Source organism: Struthio camelus, chromosome 15, assembly GCF_040807025.1.
Source record: "Struthio camelus isolate bStrCam1 chromosome 15, bStrCam1.hap1, whole genome shotgun sequence".
NCBI lineage: Eukaryota > Metazoa > Chordata > Aves > Struthioniformes > Struthionidae > Struthio > Struthio camelus.
In genome coordinates, this window is record NC_090956.1 from 7,497,840 (window position 1) to 7,520,288 (window position 22,449).

At 42.5% G+C, this 22,449-nt stretch overlaps 1 protein-coding gene across 39 annotated transcripts in view; it reads right to left on the reverse strand.

Annotated features, from left to right (window-relative positions):
• Positions 1–21,428, reverse strand: part of SUN1 (Sad1 and UNC84 domain containing 1) — a 37,496-nt gene extending 16,068 nt beyond the window's left edge. For 7 of the 39 annotated variants that reach the window (XM_068909050.1, XM_068909047.1, XM_068909046.1 and 4 more), the window contains exons 1-6: positions 15,822–15,931; positions 8,383–8,479; positions 2,338–2,529; positions 1,815–2,005; positions 639–665; positions 347–541 (exon numbers count right to left, since the gene is read on the reverse strand). In XM_068909050.1, the coding sequence (XP_068765151.1) occupies positions 347–541; positions 639–665; positions 1,815–2,005; positions 2,338–2,529; positions 8,383–8,459 (682 nt within the window). In that variant the 5' untranslated portion in view covers positions 8,460–8,479; positions 15,822–15,931. Of the gene's footprint in view, positions 1–346; positions 542–638; positions 666–1,814; positions 2,006–2,337; positions 2,530–8,382; positions 8,480–9,141; positions 9,214–9,963; positions 10,101–11,479; positions 11,628–13,328; positions 13,938–15,821; positions 15,964–21,331 lie in introns of those variants that run through there. The other 32 variants (XM_068909041.1, XM_068909045.1, XM_068909048.1 and 29 more) reach the window with 29 other exon arrangements.
• Positions 21,429–22,449: the final 1,021 nt, after the last annotated feature.

Consider the following 22,449-nt stretch of genomic DNA (forward strand, 5'->3'; position numbering starts at 1 on the left):
ATTTAAATATCAGATTAAGAGACTATTACAATCAGTACCAGCTGGAACAGCATACAGCACTCCACATCAGTTTGAAAACATGACCTATTAAGATATCCTGGCACTTTTGCCATTGCTTAATTCCTACCAACAGAATGAAAAAAGATAACTGTGTATCAGAAGCTGACACCACCACTAAGTCCCCATTGATATAGAAAAGGTATTTCATGATAAACTGATCTTTAGAGTTGAGCTCTTGACAAATTTAGCAGAGTGGGAAAAGTGTTTAAGTAACACTATTTTAAAATACATCAATTAAACTGTACACCATTCTGACATGCGTCTAAAACAAGAGAAAATTACTTACTAGATGCATGCTTCTGACTCCTATCCCTCGAGTAAATTCTGGAAGATGGCACGTGAGAAGCAGAGTATGCTGTAAGAACCTCCTTCCGTTCAGAAAGCATGCTGCAATCGTTGCAAGTATAGCCATTGATCACTGCAGTCTGCATTTCCGCTGTTGCTACATCACCATTTCCCTGCATCAGTGTAGTATCACTACCTAGCAAGCCAAGAGTAGGACATTCACTGTGAAACTATCTACGGTGCTAGCTAGATTAAATAGAACATTTCTGGAAGCAAAAGGACTGTGTAGTTACCTTTCGGGTCACCATCATCATCAAGACCTTAAAAGGAAAAAAGATAAAAGAAAAGTTTGTTCCCAAGTATAATGAAATCCTATATTCAACTATGACATCTGACACTGACTTAAATCAACAATCCCACTATCTAAGACACAAAGAAAAGCCACTTTACAATTAGTATTTAACATGTTTTGCAGTCCACATGACTAGATCCATATACTCAGACATTAACGTAACAGGGTGATAGTTAGTGAAGTGTTCTACGAAAGCAGCTGCAGAAAAACATGAATGACAACTAGTGTAGTCAGCTCCCGTGTGACTTTCCAGCAGCTAATTATGAGCTTAAGCTGTTTCTGTTGCTTAGTAACCACTTTGCTACTACTGTATTTTAAAATCCTGTTGTAAGACCCAAGTGCCCTGAAGTTTAGCACCCATTCTACTAAGATTGAAAGATTTTATCAACTTCCCAGAGTCCTCTCACGAGATGTACTAACTAGAAACAAGTAGTCTGAATTGGGAGATAGAATAAATCATTATCTCTTCCCATATAATATTTTATGGGAGCAATTTCCACATTTTTCTCTTTGCTGCAAAAAAAAAAAAAAAAAAAAGTGGCTCCAGTAAAGCCCCCAAACCCACAACCACACCCATACACCCCTCTTAGGAAGTCGTAAGGTGCTATTAATTTAGAACTTTTGGATTAGGCTACGTTAAGGCTGAAAACACTCTTGCCCATAATTAAACAAGGTAATACTTGTCCTTTAGGTTTTTAAGGAAACTTGATGAAGTTAACTGTTTACCATTATTTGAATACTGTACTTTATGTACATTTTGAAAACAATGGTAAGAACAGTAAGATGAAATGTAATAGTAAGAAATAAATCCATGCTGTGTTTGGTGTTGCATTACATAATTGTACACACTTCTGTTTGGCCTATCAATCTGACTGCAAAACAACATGTCCTGGTGCTGACTGCAACACCAAATCAAGAGCAGAAGTTTATGTAGCAGGCAGAGAGTTTCCAGCAACATCTTAGCAAGCAAGCATCCACAACAGATGCGTAAGCATGTGTTTGGGGGGAAAGATGAAGAAGTGGGTGGGTAAAGGAAGGAAGACATGGACATGTACCTACACATGCCATACCACAGTTTCTCCACCATTTGAAACGAGCAATAGAGTTCATTACCTACCCCAGAAATGATCAACTTCAGTCTGCTCTCGAATCAAAGATTCATCCAATACAGTGGATGTCATTGATGTATCACTGGCATGGCTATTGAAACTACTTTGGCTAAAAATAGAAGAGCTGGATAGATTTTTCCTTGGTGTATGTCTCACAGTGCCAGATTGTTTATTCATACTTTTGCGTTGCTTCACCATCCTAGGAAACGGAAAGCAAATACAGAAGAGACATAGCACTAAAGATACGAATTTCTGTTTGCTGAAATACCTTGACTGTTTTTATTAATGACACATTGATAGGACCTGACAGTTCCAGTCAGGCCTAAAAGAAAATTCTCACTCTTGACATCTATACTTTTGCAAAGACTTCACTGTAAACGACGCATCCTCAATACAGTAATTTCCAAAGTATGACAGTAAACATTAAGAACAGAATGTTCAAACATGAAACCTCAGTCATCTTTCAGATAAGCATATACTCAAGACCTCAACCAATAAATTAACTCATCTTGATAAAAAATAACTGCTTACTTAGACTGTTCTCTGAAAGACACATTTCCAGCGTAAGAGCCATCATGAAGGATATCACTTCGGGCATCATCCGATTTATGAAATCCTGCAGCAGCTAACCGCAAACTACGCCGTGACATTCTTGGTGAATCAAATACCGGATCCAATTTGTGCTCTGTCTCAAAATCCAAAGCAGCCGAAGAATAACTTGAACTAAAAAAGAAAGTAAAAGCAGCAAAGTTACCAGTTTCTAAGAGAAAATTCTGCTAGAAACAAGTCCTTCAACCTAGTCTGAATTTCCATTAAAAGCAGTTTATCCAGGGTTATGGAGCAAATCTGACAAGACATGCCACATAACCCAAATAACTTAGGAGTATGTAGATATTAAAGGCTTTCCTATGCAATTCATATTACAATTTTAACAACTGAAAGCAAGTCACCGCTAGGAAGAAACAGCTACCATGGAAACCATGCTTGAAGTTGAGCTGGAACAAGCATTACACACTCCCTCTCACATACACACAGTACTTTTGGGACCAATTTAAGGGATGAAGCCATCCATGGCACAAATTTTCTTCACCACGCCTAGGAGCAAATTAAAACTCATGATGCCTTATAAGATGTAAGGGAAAGTTTCATGTTTTTATTTAATAAGAGTTCAGTTCTTTGTTTGCTAACTCCACATTTTGAGAACAAAAGATTCATATGCCAGATTAGTTTGAATTTCTGGCTCCAAGAAGCAGGGGGTTCCCCTTTGAGATACTTATAAAAACTCCACTCCAGCTGGACACACTAGCTTAACTAGCAAAAAAGGGGGAGGGGATAATTAAAAGTTTAAAAACATGTCTTAATTTAGGTCAAGGCATTAGAAATATTTAACTATGACCAAATAAAGGATGTTTTCATCTGCTTTTCTATTTTCTCCCACAGATGCAAGTTTACATGCAGACAAGCTCCATGTCCTTATCCCAAGACCTCTACTCCCCAAGCACTTAGGCATGTTTTACACTTGATTTACACTTGATTCTCTCAGTCTTCATGAAAACTTGCAATGAAAACCAAGACCAAAACAAAAGAATCAGTAAGACTAAAAAAAAAAACACAGAAGTTATTTAGCCTACAGTCCTTATACTTACAAGTAAAGGAAACATTCAATCATATAATTAAGTGCAATCTGTCATTATAGGTTATCAGGTAGCAGGAAGCTAGGTTCTCCAGATGCTCAGCACTGTGGCTGAACGTATCTAAGCATTTGGTTTCCTTGACCACGAACCATTCCAGAGTGTTCTAGGCTAGCTTTCCAATGGAGCCCCTGTTTCCAGCTGGACCACTACAATATGCAGAGCTGTAACAGCAGTTACTTCAGCTTCCCTGCCTTTCTCCCCCTGCCCTGCCCTTTCTTTGCTGGAAGGGCAAAACAAAACCTGAGCAAGGTAGGAGAAGTGTTACCTAAAGCAGCTCCTTCTTCCCAAAATCCCAAGCAAACAAGTAACAAGCTGAATGAGTAGATTCTACTGTGCTATCTGTATTTGAAATGGAAGCTTTGACCCTTTCCTCATGCTCAAAAAACAACCCAAAACAAACAAAACCCTACAATTTCTAGAAAGGATATTAGTGAAGAAAGGATAGTTTTGATTTATAGGATTTTCTCACATAATGAGTTAAAAAACAAAAAACTATAAAAAGATGAAACTGCTAAACAATGCCTACACTTACTGCTCTAAGCTTCAAAAAGTCAGTACAGGCTTTTATATATATTGCCTTATTTTGGCATATAAGCAAGTTAACAGTAGAAGTCCTAGCAGCTACGTTTACACTGGTGATTAAGTTCTGACAAGGTGGGTGCTTTTGAAGCGAGTTTCCCAATTGCTCCACAGGGCAAACCAAAGCATGCAACAATGGAACAGTGTCAGAGCAGGTGAACCGAATTTCTCCCACCTAGAAAATTAACCCAGCACCACACTAAGAGCACACCTAGTGTGCTCCAGCAGCACATGGACATTCAGCCCACTGGACCGCACACTAGAGCTCGTCCAAAGCAACTCCCCTGTGCAATCTGCCTGAAGGCATATAGATTTGGTGTCAGGTATTCAGCACTACCTGTTTCACCTTATTGGCCCTCGCTGCCTGCTAACACTGCCATTGGCAGTGTAACCTCATACACGGTGGAAGTCTGACTATAGCTTAAAACAAGACCAGTATACTTTAATCCCTCCCCTAGTTTTCTTGGGGCAGGGGCAGGAGTCAAGGAGAAGCATCCTCATGTGAGGAATGGATTCAGTCTACATTTCATGAGGCACAAAGAATAGTTTTACAGTGGTTTCAAAAAGTTCAGGCGGTTTGCGTTCTGACAGATGTGAAGTGAGAACAGAAGTTAAATATGGCTCTTCCTGTTGTTCATTCCTTCATTCTGAAAGAATCAGAACCTCAATAGTTTATTATTAAATCGAGTCCCTCCCTAAACAGTTGTTTAGGAACTCAGTTTTGCAACTTACACTTGCCACTGCACATTTGCTTTTTCTCATCTTCACTCAGTGATTCTTCTAGATACCCAATTCACAAGAACACAAAGTGCAGGGGACAAACTGACAGCTGTAACCTGCCTCAATTTGTTTCTCTTTCTGAATGCTTGCTGTTACTAAGTATCTTGATGAGCATTTATATCTGGGCCCTACAGTCTAAAATACCAAGTTATCTTTTCCTCTTTTAAAGAGAGGGAGACCTTCTTTCTCTTGCTTACGCAGGACAGTAATTCTCTTCATAAGGAAATACAAAATCTCTGAAGTCAGGACAGTATCAAGAATTTCTCCTAACTTTCTATCATATTTCCCACACTTTGGAAAAGTGTATTTTATTTCCCTGTGGTAAAAATCACTGGAGTAAATCTCCGCCCTTTTATAGGGCAGAAATGAACTTGTACATTTTTGTTAGACCTACCTAATTAACATGGTTTTTGGCTGGCCATACATAACACGGGATGCAGTCATCCTACTTCAGACTACACTCCTGGGTAATCTATGCAAACAGTATACTCTGGTTCCTTCCTCCCACCTTTCATGGCCGCTGGCACTTCTGCTGACTGCATGTAGTCTTACATTTATTTCCAGTTGCTTCCTCTTACCTTTTACCTCCCTCATGTGAGCTTCTACAGAGCAAAAATGTTCTGGACTTTGGTGGGTTAATTCTCCAGTTACAGCTACGCAAACGGAATGAGAATGAGGTCTGCTAATTTTAGCACATATACAGCTTGGTCGAGAGGACATTAAGTGTCATTTATTTTGTAAGCTTTGGAACAAAGTGGGCAAGAATGCTCTGGACTATTTAAGATAGCAAGAGAGAGAAATGCAACGCACCTAGAGAACTATAGCTTATTTAGCTGTATCAGTTTAATGCTTTCCTGATTTGAGCTCAAGGAGAAGCAGCACAAATTAGAACCGTTTACAAACGGTTATGAACATACAGTAATCCCAGTGAGTATTAATACAAGTTCTATTAATAGGCCATATCCAAATCTATTAATAGCTTGGTAGTATTCAACTCCTCTGTACTTCTTTCTGCAGTGCCACATGCACAAGTAAACTTTAGAGAAACTCATAGATAAAATTTGGGAAGCTCTTGAATCGGCAAAGTGAGGACAACCTAGATCCCAGGATAAGCGAAGTTAATGAAAAAGAAGGGGACAGGGAAAAAAAGGAATCAGCTTTGGCATGAAAACATTTCTGATTAGCAACTTTGGCCCCTTTACCCTTTCTTCAGGTTCTCCAAACACTGCTTCACTCAAGGCTGGAAGAACTACATGAATAAGCTGGCACTCTGCAAAGGTTCAGCATGCAGACACAGGTGTGGAAGTCTTAAGACAAAGAATCTACTCTCTTGACATGCTGAAAGCAGACAGCGTACTGCATAGTTTTCCCCTTTTTAATATTTTGGGCTTCATGGTATTTTCAGAGGAAGTTTTAATTAGAAAACACTTGCTAATCCTTTTTCTACATAAGAAAGTTACAATGAGAGAATTAATTTCAACCTAGTTTAAATATATCTGCCTTTATTAGGTCAGTCATTGAACTTCAGCTTATTTAGCTCTATCCGTTTTTGAATACCTGTGATATCTAATATACAGCTTAACACTGCAAAACAGGAGGCTGAAAAGCTTCAAGAAACTGAGCCCTCCCTTCCTACAAAGCCTTCTTCACAAGTCCTCAGCTTTGCAATATGACAACTTCATTTATGTAGGAAGTAAAACACTTCAGTTATTTTCTACACCAAAAGTATCAAGTCAAAACGCACTATACTCCAGAATATAAATGGGATTTATCACTCTGCATCTTCCTTTCCCAGAAAGTTGATCTTTGCTCACATGGTATTCTTATCTGCTTCAGTGAGAAATAAGTTCGTATGCCACAATAAAAAGAGTGGACAAAGGAAGAAAGCCAACTTAGAGGGGTTCTAGCCCCAAATTAGTTTAAACAAGCCACGGAACTTTACTTTGCTAATACTCTTGGGAATGCACAAAGTAAAAAAAAATTCTTAAATTATTAGTAATAACTCCTTCTTTCCTCCTGTCTGTAAGAAAAATAGTTGCTGTGTATAAGACTGTACACCTGAACATATTAGTACTGTTTTAGACAAATATAAAAACATTCAGGAAAAAAGATCAGATAATTTCACTACTCGTTTTAGAAAAGATATGTACACAGAAACAAAAGTCACTGTAAACAAAGAACTGAAGTCTACTTTTGTCACCCAGAATGGGAAGTCATCTCCTGTAAAAGATAGTTTAAATATTTCAACCAATGTATCTTACATTTGCAATGTAAATCTAGCACCTACAAAGTAAAAACACTCTTTTCAGTTTAATACCAAGTGATAAAATAGTAGACCTACTGGATGACCAAAAGCACATAAATCATCTTCCACTGCCCAGCAGGTTCTTCCTTAAAATTAGTAAATACACTTTCACTTAATCAGCATCTTACCATTGTTTTTCTAAAACTTCAGGAGGAGCTACAACTTCATTTTTAATTAGTACAAGGAACATGTTAAGACTTCCATTTTGCAATGCCACTAGCATCAGTCTAAATTTAAAAAACGGTATACATCAAAACCGATGAAGATGCATAGTCTTAGAGTATAGAAGAGTTAATATTAACCAGTGATATCTAATACTACAGTTTTGCCAAATTGTTTTATTGACAGCCAAACATTCTCCAATTTAAATCTAGTATTTAAATACACATTAGATTTACAATAATGATTTATAGGCACAGAATAGAAGAAATAATCTCATACTGTATTCCAATGACCACTTTTTTTAAAAACTAAAATTGGCCAAACCAATCATTCAGGTCCACCTATGTGTAGTTGCATCAAAATGTGTTTTTTCCCTGCTATCAAGATACTAGATTTAATCCGCAGTCAACCTGTCATATTAATGTTCAAAAATTCAAATCGGCATCAACACATTTATTTTGAATAGCGCAACACAAAAGCTAACAAATGCCCTGCAAAATTACTTTTAGAAAACTAAAGTAATATCTTTATGAAAAAGAGATTAATAGTCCTCAGTTTAAACAACAAGAGGCAAGAAAAAGAGTTCATTAGACAGATTTTATATTCACACAATAAGCATTTCTGCTTAAAAAAGACAAGTTACTTCCAGCCAAATTCCACACTAGCAGTAATGAGTGCATATTAATTCAACGTTTTAAAGTGAAACAGGGTGCCAAGCTACCAGAGTAAAAACACACAGAATTTACAAGACACAAGAGAAAAATATTTAAGAATTCTGATGACACATTTATAGAAATAAAACACCAACTGTAACTAGGTGGAGACTAGTTTATTCATAGCAACTAATAAACACTGAGTCATAATCTTAGTCATTGTCCTGTTAGTTCAAAATGTATTATTTTCTCCATTTAGGACACAGTAGTTATTTTCAAAACAGACTAGGTAAAGTATACTTCTTTGAAGAAGTCAACTACTTACCATAAAAGCTAAACTCTCCAGAATTAACAACATTCAGAGAACATATAGTTTCTCTACAAGAGGAAAAAGAGTTCTCACCTGAGTGCATATGTATAGCCAGTGTTCTCTGGCACACATTGGGGAGGAGTGTACGTGTGTAGGCGTGAAAAGTCCATGCTGACTGTTTCAAATCATACTGTAAAAGGTGAAAAATAAAGTAATGCAATGATTTAAAAATATTTAAAGCCAAGGTAAGAGCCCTTGCATTGTTCAGCCTGTGTTATGAAGTACTGAAACAGTAAAAGCTACTGTTGTAAGAAACATGGAGCTCCCAGTACTTTAACAATATTAATGCTTCTGTTAGGTAACCGTTAATGTGGCACGAAGCTCAACTTTTCATTTTTGAGTGCAATTTTTTTAACGCTACTCTATTTTCAGCAGTTCCTGAGTTCTCTGGAACACTAGTGATAAGAGCTTGACATCTCACACAAGTAAACTACACTTCCGTATAAACTAAGTTATGCTGTCCTCCTAAAAAGTTAGGCATGAATACTTTAAAAATACCTAGCCATGCTTTCAGAGGTCTCTACAGATAGTGAGTTTTGCTTCAAAGACTCATCAACTCTGCAACCAGCACAGACTGCTTTGTGCACTTACAATGCCTAACACAGTTGAAACTTGAAAGTTTACACATAGGCAAATCATTTTCTTTTATAACCTTTGGACACCATCCACTAAGCAGCAAGGAGGCTTCCTGCGTTTCATTGAAGTGCAGTATTTGGTATTGGTTAAATTAGTTCTGTCACAGAAACACTGAATACACACTGAAACAGAAAAGCCAACTTCAAAATGACTCACATGGCTTGAATTAGGTACATTTTCCAGAGTGTCAGTCATTTCAAAACACAACTGTAAAACTTTCTTCAGGCTCTGTAAAAGGTATTATAGCTTTAGGAAGAAAGTAAAAATTGATGCTGCCATATCAAGAAACTTGTGGAAGGAACTGCACGGGTGACTATCTGTAGTATTATGCTAGCTTTCTATGTACAAAATGTGTGCAAAAATCCCTGCATTGGATTAGCCATAAGAAATAAATTTTGCTTTTCTAGAAAAGATTCTTTGATTAGCAGGCTCTTCACAGTTAGCAAATAGGAATTTTGGCTATTCCGGATTTGCATGGTTAGCAAAGCTGAATTCTGGCTATTTTCAGATTATCTGCAGCTCCTGTTTCAGTAACAGTACCCAGCATATTACCATGTTTAAGAGATACTCCACACAACCATGTTGACAGGCCCAAACTAAAATAAAAAACAACGCTGGTTAAAATGTTGATGTTTTGGTTATAAGAATTACAAGTATCTAACTTTGGGGATGCGCTTTGCCGTGCCAAAATAAGAGTTTTCAGTTGGATAGCCACCAATATAAAAATAAAGGTGACAAAAAGCACAGAGTAATGCCAGTTCAAAAAGAAATCTCTGCATATAACACTAAAATACTTTGTCAGTCCACTTGTCTCCAAATCCTGAAGTTAGTAAGGAGAGAGACATCTCAGTTACTACTGAAAACTCAGAATTTCGTTCTTGTTTTTAATTAAACTTACAGGCCTACCTCTTTGAATGCAAGCACCTCCCATGCATATGTAGGGGTAATGAGAAATAAAGTCTCATTTCTGCTACTTACACATTGGTTTTTGAAGACTAAGGCAAAGGCATTTGCATTAAATGATCTTTCTTAAGTTTGCTTCACCTCTTCCAGAGCCCTTCTGTTTCACAGACTCATATAGCATTTGTTGGGTTTTTTTTTTTTTTTTGAGGAAGCTGAAAATCAGTAATGCAGATATATTAGCAAAGCAGTTTAATTCTTTTGCTAGAACAAGCAGCAAACATGGCTAGAATGAGCAACAACTACAGTCATACTTTAACAACAAATAAGAGCTCACTTCAGAAAATAGGAAATGAGAATGAGTGAGTAAAGATGCTCCAAATAATGAAGATGGGAATACAATGAATTTCATGATGAAGGATATTAGTAACATCAGAACTTATTTTTAAAACAAGAATTAGATTTGTCATAGGCATATGCCTGTTGAAGTTTAAAATTATGATTAAGGTTGACCTTCCATCCCAATGGAAAGATTTTGAAACCATGGGCTAGGGATACCTCTGTTCAGTTTCCATTGGAGTTGGACTTGAACTAAAAAACAACTACTTAACACACACAAGTTCATCTGCAGATCTAGTTTCCATTTCAACAGCAGGTCCAGAACCTGGCTGTTCTACAGCTCATGTCATGCTTTTGACACCCAGCAACATTTTCTCGCATGGAAAGCTAGGCTATGAGGGAGAGCTTTCTACTGCTATCTCACCCCTCCCTTGCATCTTTGCTACACAGGTGGACAGGGCAAAGGCAGACTTTGAAAAACACTACATTGGCTCATTTCCTTTCCTATTCTTTCCTTTTCCCCCATCAGTTTTCCCCTTCTTGATTTCTAAAGAAACTAAGTGCTAGAATTTGTTTTCTTTATTTGATAAAGTTAGAAATCATCATCTGAAGTTAGTTTTAAAGTAAGTACTTGATAGCATTGCTAACTGAAAAGCCTTGAATGTATTTATGCCTAGGTCTACTAATCTTGGTTTTCAGAACACCAGGATCTCCAGTAGCGATTAGAGATTCAATACCTAAACAGCCCAGAAGCAGAAGCCACCCTAACATTTTGGAGCTGGATATGATACATTTTAGAATATCACTCAAGCAAAAGGAAAGCTTTTTTTATTCTTTAAAAAAAAAAAAAGTAGTTTTATTTTAAAGCTCTATTTAGGTCAGTTAATCTTCATAAAGATAGTAACCATGATTTTCAAGAACAGACCTAAAATTTTCTAGGAAATTATTTCTTAAACCTTGCTACTAGTTCAGCCTAATTTTAGGTGTCCATTTCTTTAAAACAAAAGTGATGCAACAAATGAACCCCCCACTCACTTAGAAATATTCCATGTACTATTACAAGCAGAACTTTAAACTACAGAACAGACTGGGGTGGGTGGAAGGCAATAGCTCTGCCTAATTTGTTCACTCATGTTTGACAGCACTCCACTGCTCCTACAGCCCATAAATTCCTCTTGCTTACGAATCTTTCATATACAACTGGAGCAGAAAACCCACGAAATTTGGCAGGGGATCAGAGAGGCAGGCATAGTACCTAGGTTCTAGTTTCACTTTTTGGAGCCCACCGCATTTCCAATCTAGGTACCATAGACTGGCCTCAGATTCATGCAAGCTTTTATTAGCAGCTTTGTTGCAAGTATTACTGGGCTCAAACTTCAAATGTCCTTCCTTCTTCAGGAAACCTGCAAAACACTTATATCAAAGTAGGAAGGGATGTATAAAGTGAAAGAACTAGGTATGTAATTGCTTGAAAAAAGTAGTAAGAATATGTTTATGAGAACTTAAAAGCAATTGAGAAGCAGCACATATTTCAGCTAGAACACAAGCAGACACTAGATAGTTGAGAGAGCTACCATTGCTCCTTAGCTTACAAACCAGCTTCCATGTTCCTACAGAGGACACAGCTGGATTAGTTACTTTGTCATGAGAAGGAGACAATGACAGTCTTTTAGAACATCATTTTTCCCTTGCAAATCAACTGTATCAGTGATACAGTAAACGTGCAGAGTAGAAGGGCAGGAAAAGACAAATTCTGAGCTGGTCAAAATACAAGGGAGCATAGGGACTCCCTAAATCAGGGCAACAAAATTTACCTTTGCACAGAGCCCTACCTATCTCCAGAGGATGTGGAATATGAAGCAGAGGCCATACTGCTGCCCCATAAGCCTGTAACAGAAGTATGTATCTGACCATCATTTTCAGAACTGGACAGCCTCAATGAAACCTTGGTACCACTGCAGTAAGCTTCATCGATGCTGCGTAAGGTGATGAGATGTTCTGATAGTGGCCTTTAAGCATGGGAGCGTCACAAGGGGACAGCAGTACACAATATACATTGTACATACCCTACAAATGACACATGGCAAGGACAAGTACGAACCCCACTCACAACTTATTTTAGGTACATTCAATAGACCTCCATCAACATACTATCTAGGCACCTCCTTACAAACAACCTTGCGTCAAAGGAAGCAGTAACCGCCATTTCACAAACAGAAAACTGGCAGAGTAGAAATACATACCAGGGAGTCTGCTATAGAGCAGACAATTAAAACCAAGTTCCCCAAGTCCCAGAAAAACCTTTTGTAATTACTGAACCATGCTGCAACTCAGAGGGCAAAAGGGAAGTAAATCAGACTAACTTTTTTTTTCCCCTTCCCAGATAAGTACTATTAGTAAAACAAACCAGCTACACATAGTAAACTAGTATGGCTATATAACAAGTTAGGAATGAGAAAACTGGCAAGAAAGCATGTCTTACTTTTTAGATTACAACCAGTTACAAGCAAGAAGTTTAAAATATTAGAGATGTTGATGCTACTACTTCAAGCAGAATCTACTCTAGCCCTATCTTCTAAAGCAGGTGAACTCGGTTAAGTCATTATGACTTACCATACTAATGCCACAGAGACTAAACAGAGTTTTGGACAAATTATTAACTATTAATAGCAATGAAAGTGGAGCATGTGATCCTATCAGTTCCTGAGAGCAAGCTATTTTCACTTGTAACTTCAAACTTTATTTTCTACTATTATTCAGAATAACCAATATAAATAATTTTTAGTAAAAAAAACAGTAGCCAGATTAAGTTCCTATGTAAATATACTCTATGAAGTATATTTCCACATATCCAAATAACTACAAGTTTAAACAGGCTGAAAAGCAAAGAGCTCCAAGCGAAATCAACATTTTTTTAAAAAAACAAACATACTTAAAAAAGAATACTAATCTCATTTGAAAGAGAGATTCAAGTAATAACATTCACATTTTAAACTAGATGTTACCATTGAATATTATTGCAGAGATCCCCAGACACAGGTGTCAAACTGTAATGTTACTAACAAAAAAGGGTTCTTCACTAAACAATAATGTTGCATACTCACATTAAGTGCCATTCCAAGCGCTATTTAGAAAGGAAGCTAAACAGAAATCAGCTATACATCCAGCTATGGCGAAACAATAAACATGTCCGTTCATTGTTTATACACACAGCACCTGAAACACCGCATGGCAACACACCGAGTCATTTTATAAACTAGGAACCTGCAGATTATCATGTAATCAAGTATTCCCCATGATTTGCCGCGCAGGGATCATCAGGCCTCTGCATTTAAGGAGATTCAGTGTTTTGTTTACAACCTCCCTTCATCAAATTCTTTAGCAAACTAAGCTGTGCACAGGGGGAAAAAAAAAAAAAATAAAAAAAGGAGTTTAAAAACGCTCACTGAGCTTGCCCAGGTAACCCGCCGGATTAATCACGGCTGCACGCAGATCATCAACAGCGTTTGGTATCAGACCGAGCTATCCGAAGCGCGGCGCCATGCGTCTCCCAGGCTGGCGGCCGGGCGCTGGCAGCCGCGGCCGCGGCCGCTCCGCGGTGACGGCGCGCCCCGCTCCGCAGGATCCCAAAATGGCTTCCCAGGCGCAACAAAGCCCGGAGGATCAGGCTGAGCTGATCCAGCCTCTCAGAGCTTCTGTTGTCACTCAGAGGCACAGTTTGAATTTACTGGACGTGGCTACCTCAGCCAGCCCACGGCTTTCTTAACCCCTTAGTTGCCTCCCATAGCGCATGGCAATTCTCAGGAATTCACTCTTTCATGCATGTTTACGTGTTACACGTGTGTATTTTAACTATAAGCCTCCTGAAAGATAATAAACACAAGGCATTATACTTGATCTCCTTCATTCCAAAAAATGCATGCAGTCAGCTAATAAAACAACTTCAATATATACAGCCTAACTTCAACCAAAAAAAAAAAAATCCCAACTGCTCTTTATAAGACTAACTTCCTGCACCCAGTCACCAAATCGCAAGTCAGTGACACAGCTTAGCTTTCAGGATATCTCTGCCAGATTTGATAACATACAAATATAAAAAGATGCCTCAATTACTAAGCTTGTAAATAAAACCCTCCATACAGATCACTTACAAAGTGAAAGCCTACAACTAACATTTATATTATTATTACGCAAATTAATAGATATTAATATATCCCTACGGGTTAAGGCAGAAATGGGAAATTAAGACCAACCTGGAAATTTAACAGAAGCATTACCCTCTAAGAGTTAATTGGATAGCACTAGGATAGAAAATATAAAAATAATCAACCCAGAAAAGATTTCACTTTCTGTTTCTGAAACGTTAACTGAAAAACAGAGAACCGGATGGAGGGATTCTATGTATTGTAGAGACACTTGTCCAGGAAGTCACTAGCTAAGATTTTTCCTATATAAACTTTTTATATATAGTTTATATATATATATATATATATATATAAACTTTTTTCTTTCAAAACAGAAGTATAAGACAAAACAAAATAATTTTATATTTTTATTTATATATGTTCTTCTTTCTTTAAAGAAAGAACACATATGACACTGCTCAGACTGTCACAGAAGGCAAGGCACTGCCTCCAAGCAGTTTCATGGTTCATTAGATGCTTCCACCCCTCATAGTTGCAGGGGAGTAACCAAACTTGACCACAACAGCAATAATGCAGTTCTGTGATCTGCAAATAACAGCAAAACTAAAATACTGCAATGTTCTTCTGTACTAAAACTAAAAATCAGTCACAGGCAGGGCTGATGCTGACTTACTCCATAAAAAAAGCCCTGTCCTCGCTGTAAGTCTTTTCCCACAGAAGCAGTTCACAGGTACAAGCCGACTGGAGCTGACACCCCTGGGGTTTTGGGGCAGGGAGAAGTCTGCAGTGCTGGCAGCAGCCAGCACCAGACCGATCACAAGTTATAGTATGTTAACTGTGCACTAAAGCTAAGGAACCGCAGCAAGCAAAAGCACTACTGACACACTTGGCAGTTCTTTCAAAACCAGGGTGAAGAGCCGCAGGTTACAGCTGCTTCTGACAGAAAAACACTGCGAAGTTCCGGGCCGAGAGGCACCCGAGCAGCAGACGCCCACAGAACAGATTTTCTGCCTCTCCTCCCAGCTCCACAGCGCTAATTCAAGCAGCTCGGGGCGCTGAGGAAAGGCCGATCCACGACCGAACTGCGGCCGCTTTCCGGGAGCAACCCCGCGGCGGCACCGGGGCAGAGCGGGGCGCGGGGAGCCGCGGAGGGAGGCGGCTCCGGAGGCGGGAAGGCGGCGGCGGGCCAAGCCGCGGGCGGGCGCGGAGCTGGCAGCGAGGCAGCGACCCCGCGGGCTGCGAGAGGGAGAAGGAAGAGCCCCCTGCTCCGCGGGAGGCCAGGGCCACCCTAGGACGCCCCGCGGCCCGGCGCGGGAGGGGGTCGCCGCCGCGACAGGCGCCCGCCCTCGCTCGGTGAGGAAGGGGAAAGGCGCCCCTCACAGGACCCCCCCCCCCACCGCGAAGGAGGCCGGCGGCCCACGCGGGCCGGAGCTCCCGGCGCGCGATCGTTACCTGGCGCCGGGGGCAACGAGGGAAACGCAGAGCCGCCGGCGACGGCAGCGGCAGCAGCACAGATTCCCCTCAGCCCGCCCCGCCCGCTTTACCGGGGCCGCCGGGAGCCGCCGCCCCGCCCCGCCCCGCCCCGCGCGGCACCGCCTTCTGCGGCGGGCCCCGCCCCCACAGGGCAGCCGCGCGCGCGCACTCGCCCTCACCCCCCCCACCCCCCCACTCCGGCCCCCTTACACCCTTCGCCTTCACGCACACCCGTCACGCGCAGCGCACATACACACACGCTCTCCTCACACCCCCCAACCCCCCCCCAGCCCGGCCCCCTTACACCCTTCGCCTTCACGCACACCCGTCACGCGCAGCGCACATACACACACGCTCTCCTCACACCCCCACCCCCCCACCCCGGCCCCCTTACACCCTTCGCCTTCACGCACACCCGTCACGCACAGCGCACATACACACACGCTCTCCTCACACCCCCACACCCCCCCACTCCGGCCCCCTTACACCCTTCGCCTTCACGCACACCCGTCACGCACAGCGCACATACACACACGCTCTCCTCACACCCCCCAACCCCCCCCCACCCCGGCCCCCTTACACCCTTCGCCTTCACGCACACCCGTCACGCGCAGCGCACATACACACACGCTCTCCTCACGCCCCCCCCACCCCCCCACTCCGGCCCCCTTACACCCTTCGCCTTCACGCACACCCGTCACGCGCAGCGCACATACACACACGCTCTCCTCACACCCCCCAACCCCCCCCCACCCCGGCCCCCTTACACCCTTCGCCTTCACGCACACCCGTCACGCGCAGCGCACATACACACACGCTCTCCTCACACCCCCCCACCCCCCCCACCCCGGCCCCCTTACACCCTTCGCCTTCACGCACACCCGTCACGCGCAGCGCACATACACACACGCTCTCCTCACACCCCCACCCCCCCCACCCCGGCCCCCTTACACCCTTCGCCTTCACGCACACCTGTCACGCGCAGCGCACATACACACACGCTCTCCTCACGCCCCCCCACCCCCCCACTCCGGCCCCCTTACACCCTTCGCCTTCACGCACACCCGTCACGCACAGCGCACATACACACACGCTCTCCTCACCCCCCCCAACCCCCCCCCCCGGCCCCCTTACACCCTTCGCCTTCACGCACACCCGTCACGCGCAGCGCACATACACACACGCTCTCCTCACACCCCCACCCCCCCCACCCCGGCCCCCTTACACCCTTCGCCTTCACGCACACCTGTCACGCGCAGCGCACATACACACACGCTCTCCTCACACCCCCACCCCCCCCACCCCGGCCCCCTTACACCCTTCGCCTTCACGCACACCCGTCACGCGCAGCGCACATACACACACGCTCTCCTCACGCCCCCCCACCCCCCCACTCCGGCCCCCTTACACCCTTCGCCTTCACGCACACCCGTCACGCGCAGCGCACATACACACACGCTCTCCTCACGCCCCCCCACCCCCCCACTCCGGCCCCCTTACACCCTTCGCCTTCACGCACACCCGTCACGCGCAGCGCACATACACACACGCTCTCCTCACGCCCCCCCACCCCCCCACTCCGGCCCCCTTACACCCTTCGCCTTCACGCACACCTGTCACGCGCAGCGCACATACACACACGCTCTCCTCACACCCCCCCCAACCCCCCCCACTCCGGCCCCCTTACACCCTTCGCCTTCACACACACCCGTCACGTGCAGCGCACATACACACACGCTCTCCTCACACCCACCCACACCCCCAACATGACTGCCTGACACACTCGTACCCCCTCAGGCATGCTCCCCCATAGCCCTACTCCCTCAGACACTCCCTGTCCCTGCACACACATCCCCCTCACACACACACACACACACACACACACACACACACACAGGCACCCTCCACACCCGGCCTCACGCGCACCTCCCCTTCGCACATGCACACCAGCCCCCACACCATCCCTCAGCCCCCCAACTCACGCAGCTCTACCACCCTCTTCACACACACCCCCCCCCCCGTGTGGTGCCCCCTTTGGCCCCAGCCCGCAGCCGGGTACCTCCCCTTGGACCCTAATTTGCCCTTTCCCGTTATTCCTGCGCTGCTCCCTTCCTGCTGGGCCGTTTTGGGTTTCCTCCCCCTCCTCGAGGGCGCCCAGGGAAGGGGTGCGGGACACCAAACTGCTCCCGGGACCAACACGCGCGGGTCCAGCGTTGCACACAGATGAGCTGTGCCTGAGCCAGCTCGCGACCGTGGGACCCACCGGCCAACCCCCCTACGAAGGAAAGTCACGTATATTTAATTACAGGCAGGCCTGTTTCAAGGAAGGATGCCATGGTTTGAAATAAGTGTGTGTGTGGGTTATTCAAATATTTGGGGAACGTATGCAAATAAATTTCAAATCTGCATTTGAGACACGTTTTTTAAATCTTTAATCTCCCCAAACATACAGCTTTCTCATGGCCATCTTAATGGCGTGTACACCAGTCAAGAGTGGTTCAAGTGAATATAAACAGAAGAATAGGATAAGTGTCATTTAACAAAGTACAGACAGGCCAAAAATTATTATTTACTGGTGTGTTTAAGAGAAATAACTCATCTTACTGGGAAAAATTGGGTAATATGTATAAAAAAAGAGAGAAGAGGAGGGAACATTTTAGTCATCTTCCTAAATAAACAAACTCTGTGTACTTATTTGGATAAGAAATGGGTAAGAAGCTAATCCTTAAAAAACAGAGAAGGATACAAAATGGACATTAATGCAAGACTTGAGTTGAAGTCAACATAGTAATGAGTTTAGGCACTAATGATTTGTTTTAAAATAGGTTTTTTTCTGTTTATATTAACGTTTTAAATTGCTTTAGCCAAAATTGAGGTGATCCCAATAATACCTGGAATCTAACACATGCTTTAGTACGAGGTAGCAGGTCCCTGTAGCCTCCTCTCTGTGGATGGCTGAACGCTTTGCAGAGAGGAAATCCACCTCATGCTTCTGTTCTGGCACCTGTTCTCCTGTATTTAGGGTGGAACGGGTAGTTCGAGGGATGTGTTTAAAGGTATAAGGTAGGATCAATCAGATTCCTACTTAGTGTAAATCTTGCTGAAGTTCTTTGGCTGTAAGGCCACAGCTCGGGGGTGTTTCTCCTCCCCTTCCATGGGAGCCCAGCTAGGCATGTTGCAGGACCAGGCCTGCAGCAGCCCCTGGGCACCGTGCCAGCTCTCTGGGCTGCTCGGACTTGTCCTGGGCAGTCGTTTTCCTCGTGACCAGGTAACTGAGAGTATGAAGAAGGGTGACTTCGGCTGAGCTTTCCCTCCGCTGCTCAGGTATGAGATTGCAAAGGCAGCAGAGCCTTTGGCTTCCAGGATTTAAGTAAGCTGTGGTTTGATGTTCAGATTTTGTTAGAAGAAGCTGGTGCATACAGATAGGGATTTTTTTTGTGTGTTTCAGAAGAAAAAAGCTCTGAAACAAATAAAAATTCCTGTCAAGTTATTCAACAGCTGACAATGAGCTCTGAAAGTAAAATCAGCTCAGCTAATTTTACTGGCTAAGCTGAAGTCTGTAGAAAAATGATCAACAGGGATAAAAATAAATCATATTTAAAAAGTTTCCATTTTAACAGTCTAGAGCGCTGTTAAGAACATAGGAAAAAAAACTTTGGCACTAGGTATGGGGAAATTGCAATCCAAGGGCAGATCTAGCCTCAGCTTTGTATCCCTTCTTTCCTTCCCATGTTCTTATTTCCATTCCTTCCCAGTGTGATTCTCGCTCCGATTGCCAGCACGTTCCTGCCCTCGCACCTAGCAAGCCTGTTCTGCTGTGTGCTCTCACCCTGGCTATCAGCCACAAAGGTCCAGGGCCTGGTAGCAATTAAAGGAAGCATGGACAGAATGTGATAGAGACCAGCGCAGCGAGGTGTTTCTAGTCCCAGTGGACTAGAGAAGTCTTAACGCTGAGTAGTAATACCGGATATCGGACATCGGTAGCAATGTGGGGAGGGACACTGGATATGGGGAGCTGCTGGGCAAGGGCGTCCTGTAGACTGAGGAAGCATTCTTTAATGTGAGGAACTGTGGTGGCCTTTATGTCCAAGGATGGGAAGATGATTGCGTACATGCATTAGTATGAAAATAGCCTGAAGTGTCTAGAAGTCCAATTCATTGCTCATTAAAGAAGAAATTTCCCCCACCTGCCTTGCATCTTACAGTTATAGTGATGAGAGACCTTTCCCTACGCTATCAGCAGAGTGTGCCAAGGGCAATGGTGCTCCATACAGGGCAATTAGGTTACCAGTTAAAAGGGGGTGCAAAGCACTTCAATTCAATTTTGCCACAAGACCTTGCCGCAAGATCCTGACTTACAGGGGATTTCAGACATTAACAAGAAAAGCTGATTACATACAAGGAAGGCTGACAGAGCAGCCGTTCTCCCCACAGCTCTCATCTGCTGCTGCATCTCAGTTACTGCTGTTCTTGAGCTTCCCTGGGGGATTGATCTCAGTAAGTGGACACAAGCCTGCTAACTGTAATTTTTGTTGATCCTTCAGCTGCCTAATAATGAAGATTTTTTGCTTTATCTTTCTCTTTTTAAAATATGCTTAGGGCTTCACTTGAAGGGCTGAGGCAAAGAGCAGTCTATTACGTATCCAGCAGGACCAGCTCTGACCCACTCCTCTACAGAACATTCAATAGTTGCTCACCTTCCTGTACAGGGATCCTAACACAGATCCTACTGGCTCCTCTTAAGTCAGCGGTTGATTTCCGGGGGCCAAAACACTACTCTATATTGGGGCAATGCTCTATTAGGTGTATTTTGCTTATACAAGGGGCTTCCCACAAATGAGATGAAGCTTATCTAGGAACCAGTCAGAACTCTTACCTGCATATTCCAATGTTTGAAGGCTTTAAGTTATAACAATCTGTAATAGTATAGTTACAATAGATAATAAAAGTCATAGTTAAAGCTGGAGTAGGGGACTTCAGGACACATACGATTTGTTAATAGTGGTCATCACACACACTGTATTGTGCAGTAAGATTGTCCGCGCTATTGAAGTTATGAGCACACCTAAACGCTGTTTTCACGATTATTTCAAAACTTTTCTCCCGACTAAATTTGTCTGCCTCTTCAGATAGCAAACGTGGAAGCACAGTCCAGTTATAACTGGAGATTAGTCTCAGGAGAGCACACAAATGAGTGTGTCACTACCATATGATTAGACGGCACAGTGCACTTTACTGACAGAGCGCTTATGATCTGCCTGATGCATGTCTAAGGAAATCTGCAGACTGCCAGTAAGAACCTACATGGATGAGAAGCAGATGAATCTGGGAACATACTTAACTTCAAGACTCTCCTAAAACTGCTCTCTGATGTACACTTTCCCTCAAAGTCTAGGGCTCTCTTAATCTCTAATTGAATGATTCTGTTTAAGGTAGTCAACAAATATTTAGAAGATTCTATATTAAGTTAGGCAAATACATACACTTACCACAAGTTTTGTTTTGCTGAGAATGCAGCTTTCTGGATCCACCACAACAGGCCATCTAGCTTGTAACGAAGAAGACAGAAGCACATCTGTTCGTCACAGGAAGGGCAGGGCTAAGTCTGCTTATCTAAAGAGTCTGAAAGTTTGAGATAACTTTTTTGCCCTAGAAAAACTGTCCTTGCTTAAAAGTTATGTAATGAATATGATCGTAATAACATTATGCAATGAACCCTAATAAAATCTAGTACGTATAACAGCTAGCCTAGCAAGATAGAAACCACTTATACATTTTAGTTGTGTTCCTACTGCCACAATAAAATATTGAATCTAAGAAAGTTGATTCTCAGGGAAAACAGCTTTTACATAGGTGGAAAAATTTTTCCAAGTTCTTACTAAATCCAGGCTCATGCACCATCCACAGGAGACTTCATAATAGTACTTCCTCATAAAGGGATCTGGGAAATTTGGGATATATCAAGATGAAGTACGATAATCTATATCCAAGGTAGGCATTTTGCCGAGGTCCTATGTCCAGAACTCTCTCTAATAAAAGAATGTAATGGAGCAAATTTAGTTTGTCATACATACCTAAACTAGGATCAGGTTGCTGCTTAGCATGCCTGTAGAAAGCCTATCTCAATATTCAGTTCACAAAACCTCCTGGCTCTGAAGAAAAAGCTGATTTGTTGCAGGATGCGGAGATTTTTGTTTGGGAGGCATCCCACAATGGACTGTTCTGAAAGATAACAAAAACCTTGACATATGAAAAAAAAATATTTCCTAGCCCGCTCAAGATATTAAACATGGTGGATACTTGAGCTTTCACGGACAACTTGTACACCAGCTTTAGAGCATCTTGAAAAACTTTGCATATATTTCACCTAAGAAAGTACACTTCTCTCTTCCCACATTTGAAATTGGGTTTTCATACCTTCTTTAGTTCACAGGAGTGATTAAAAACTCCTGCGCAACACCTGTACTACAGCTTTCATGAGGCTGTAGCCAGCAGTAAAGTAAAAGAATCTCAATTTTACTTTGAAACACTTTGGTTTCTGAGCATTAAAGGAAAAGTCCAAGTGCTCTACTAGGGTAGCGATGTAGTCTATTTTCAGTCTATTTAA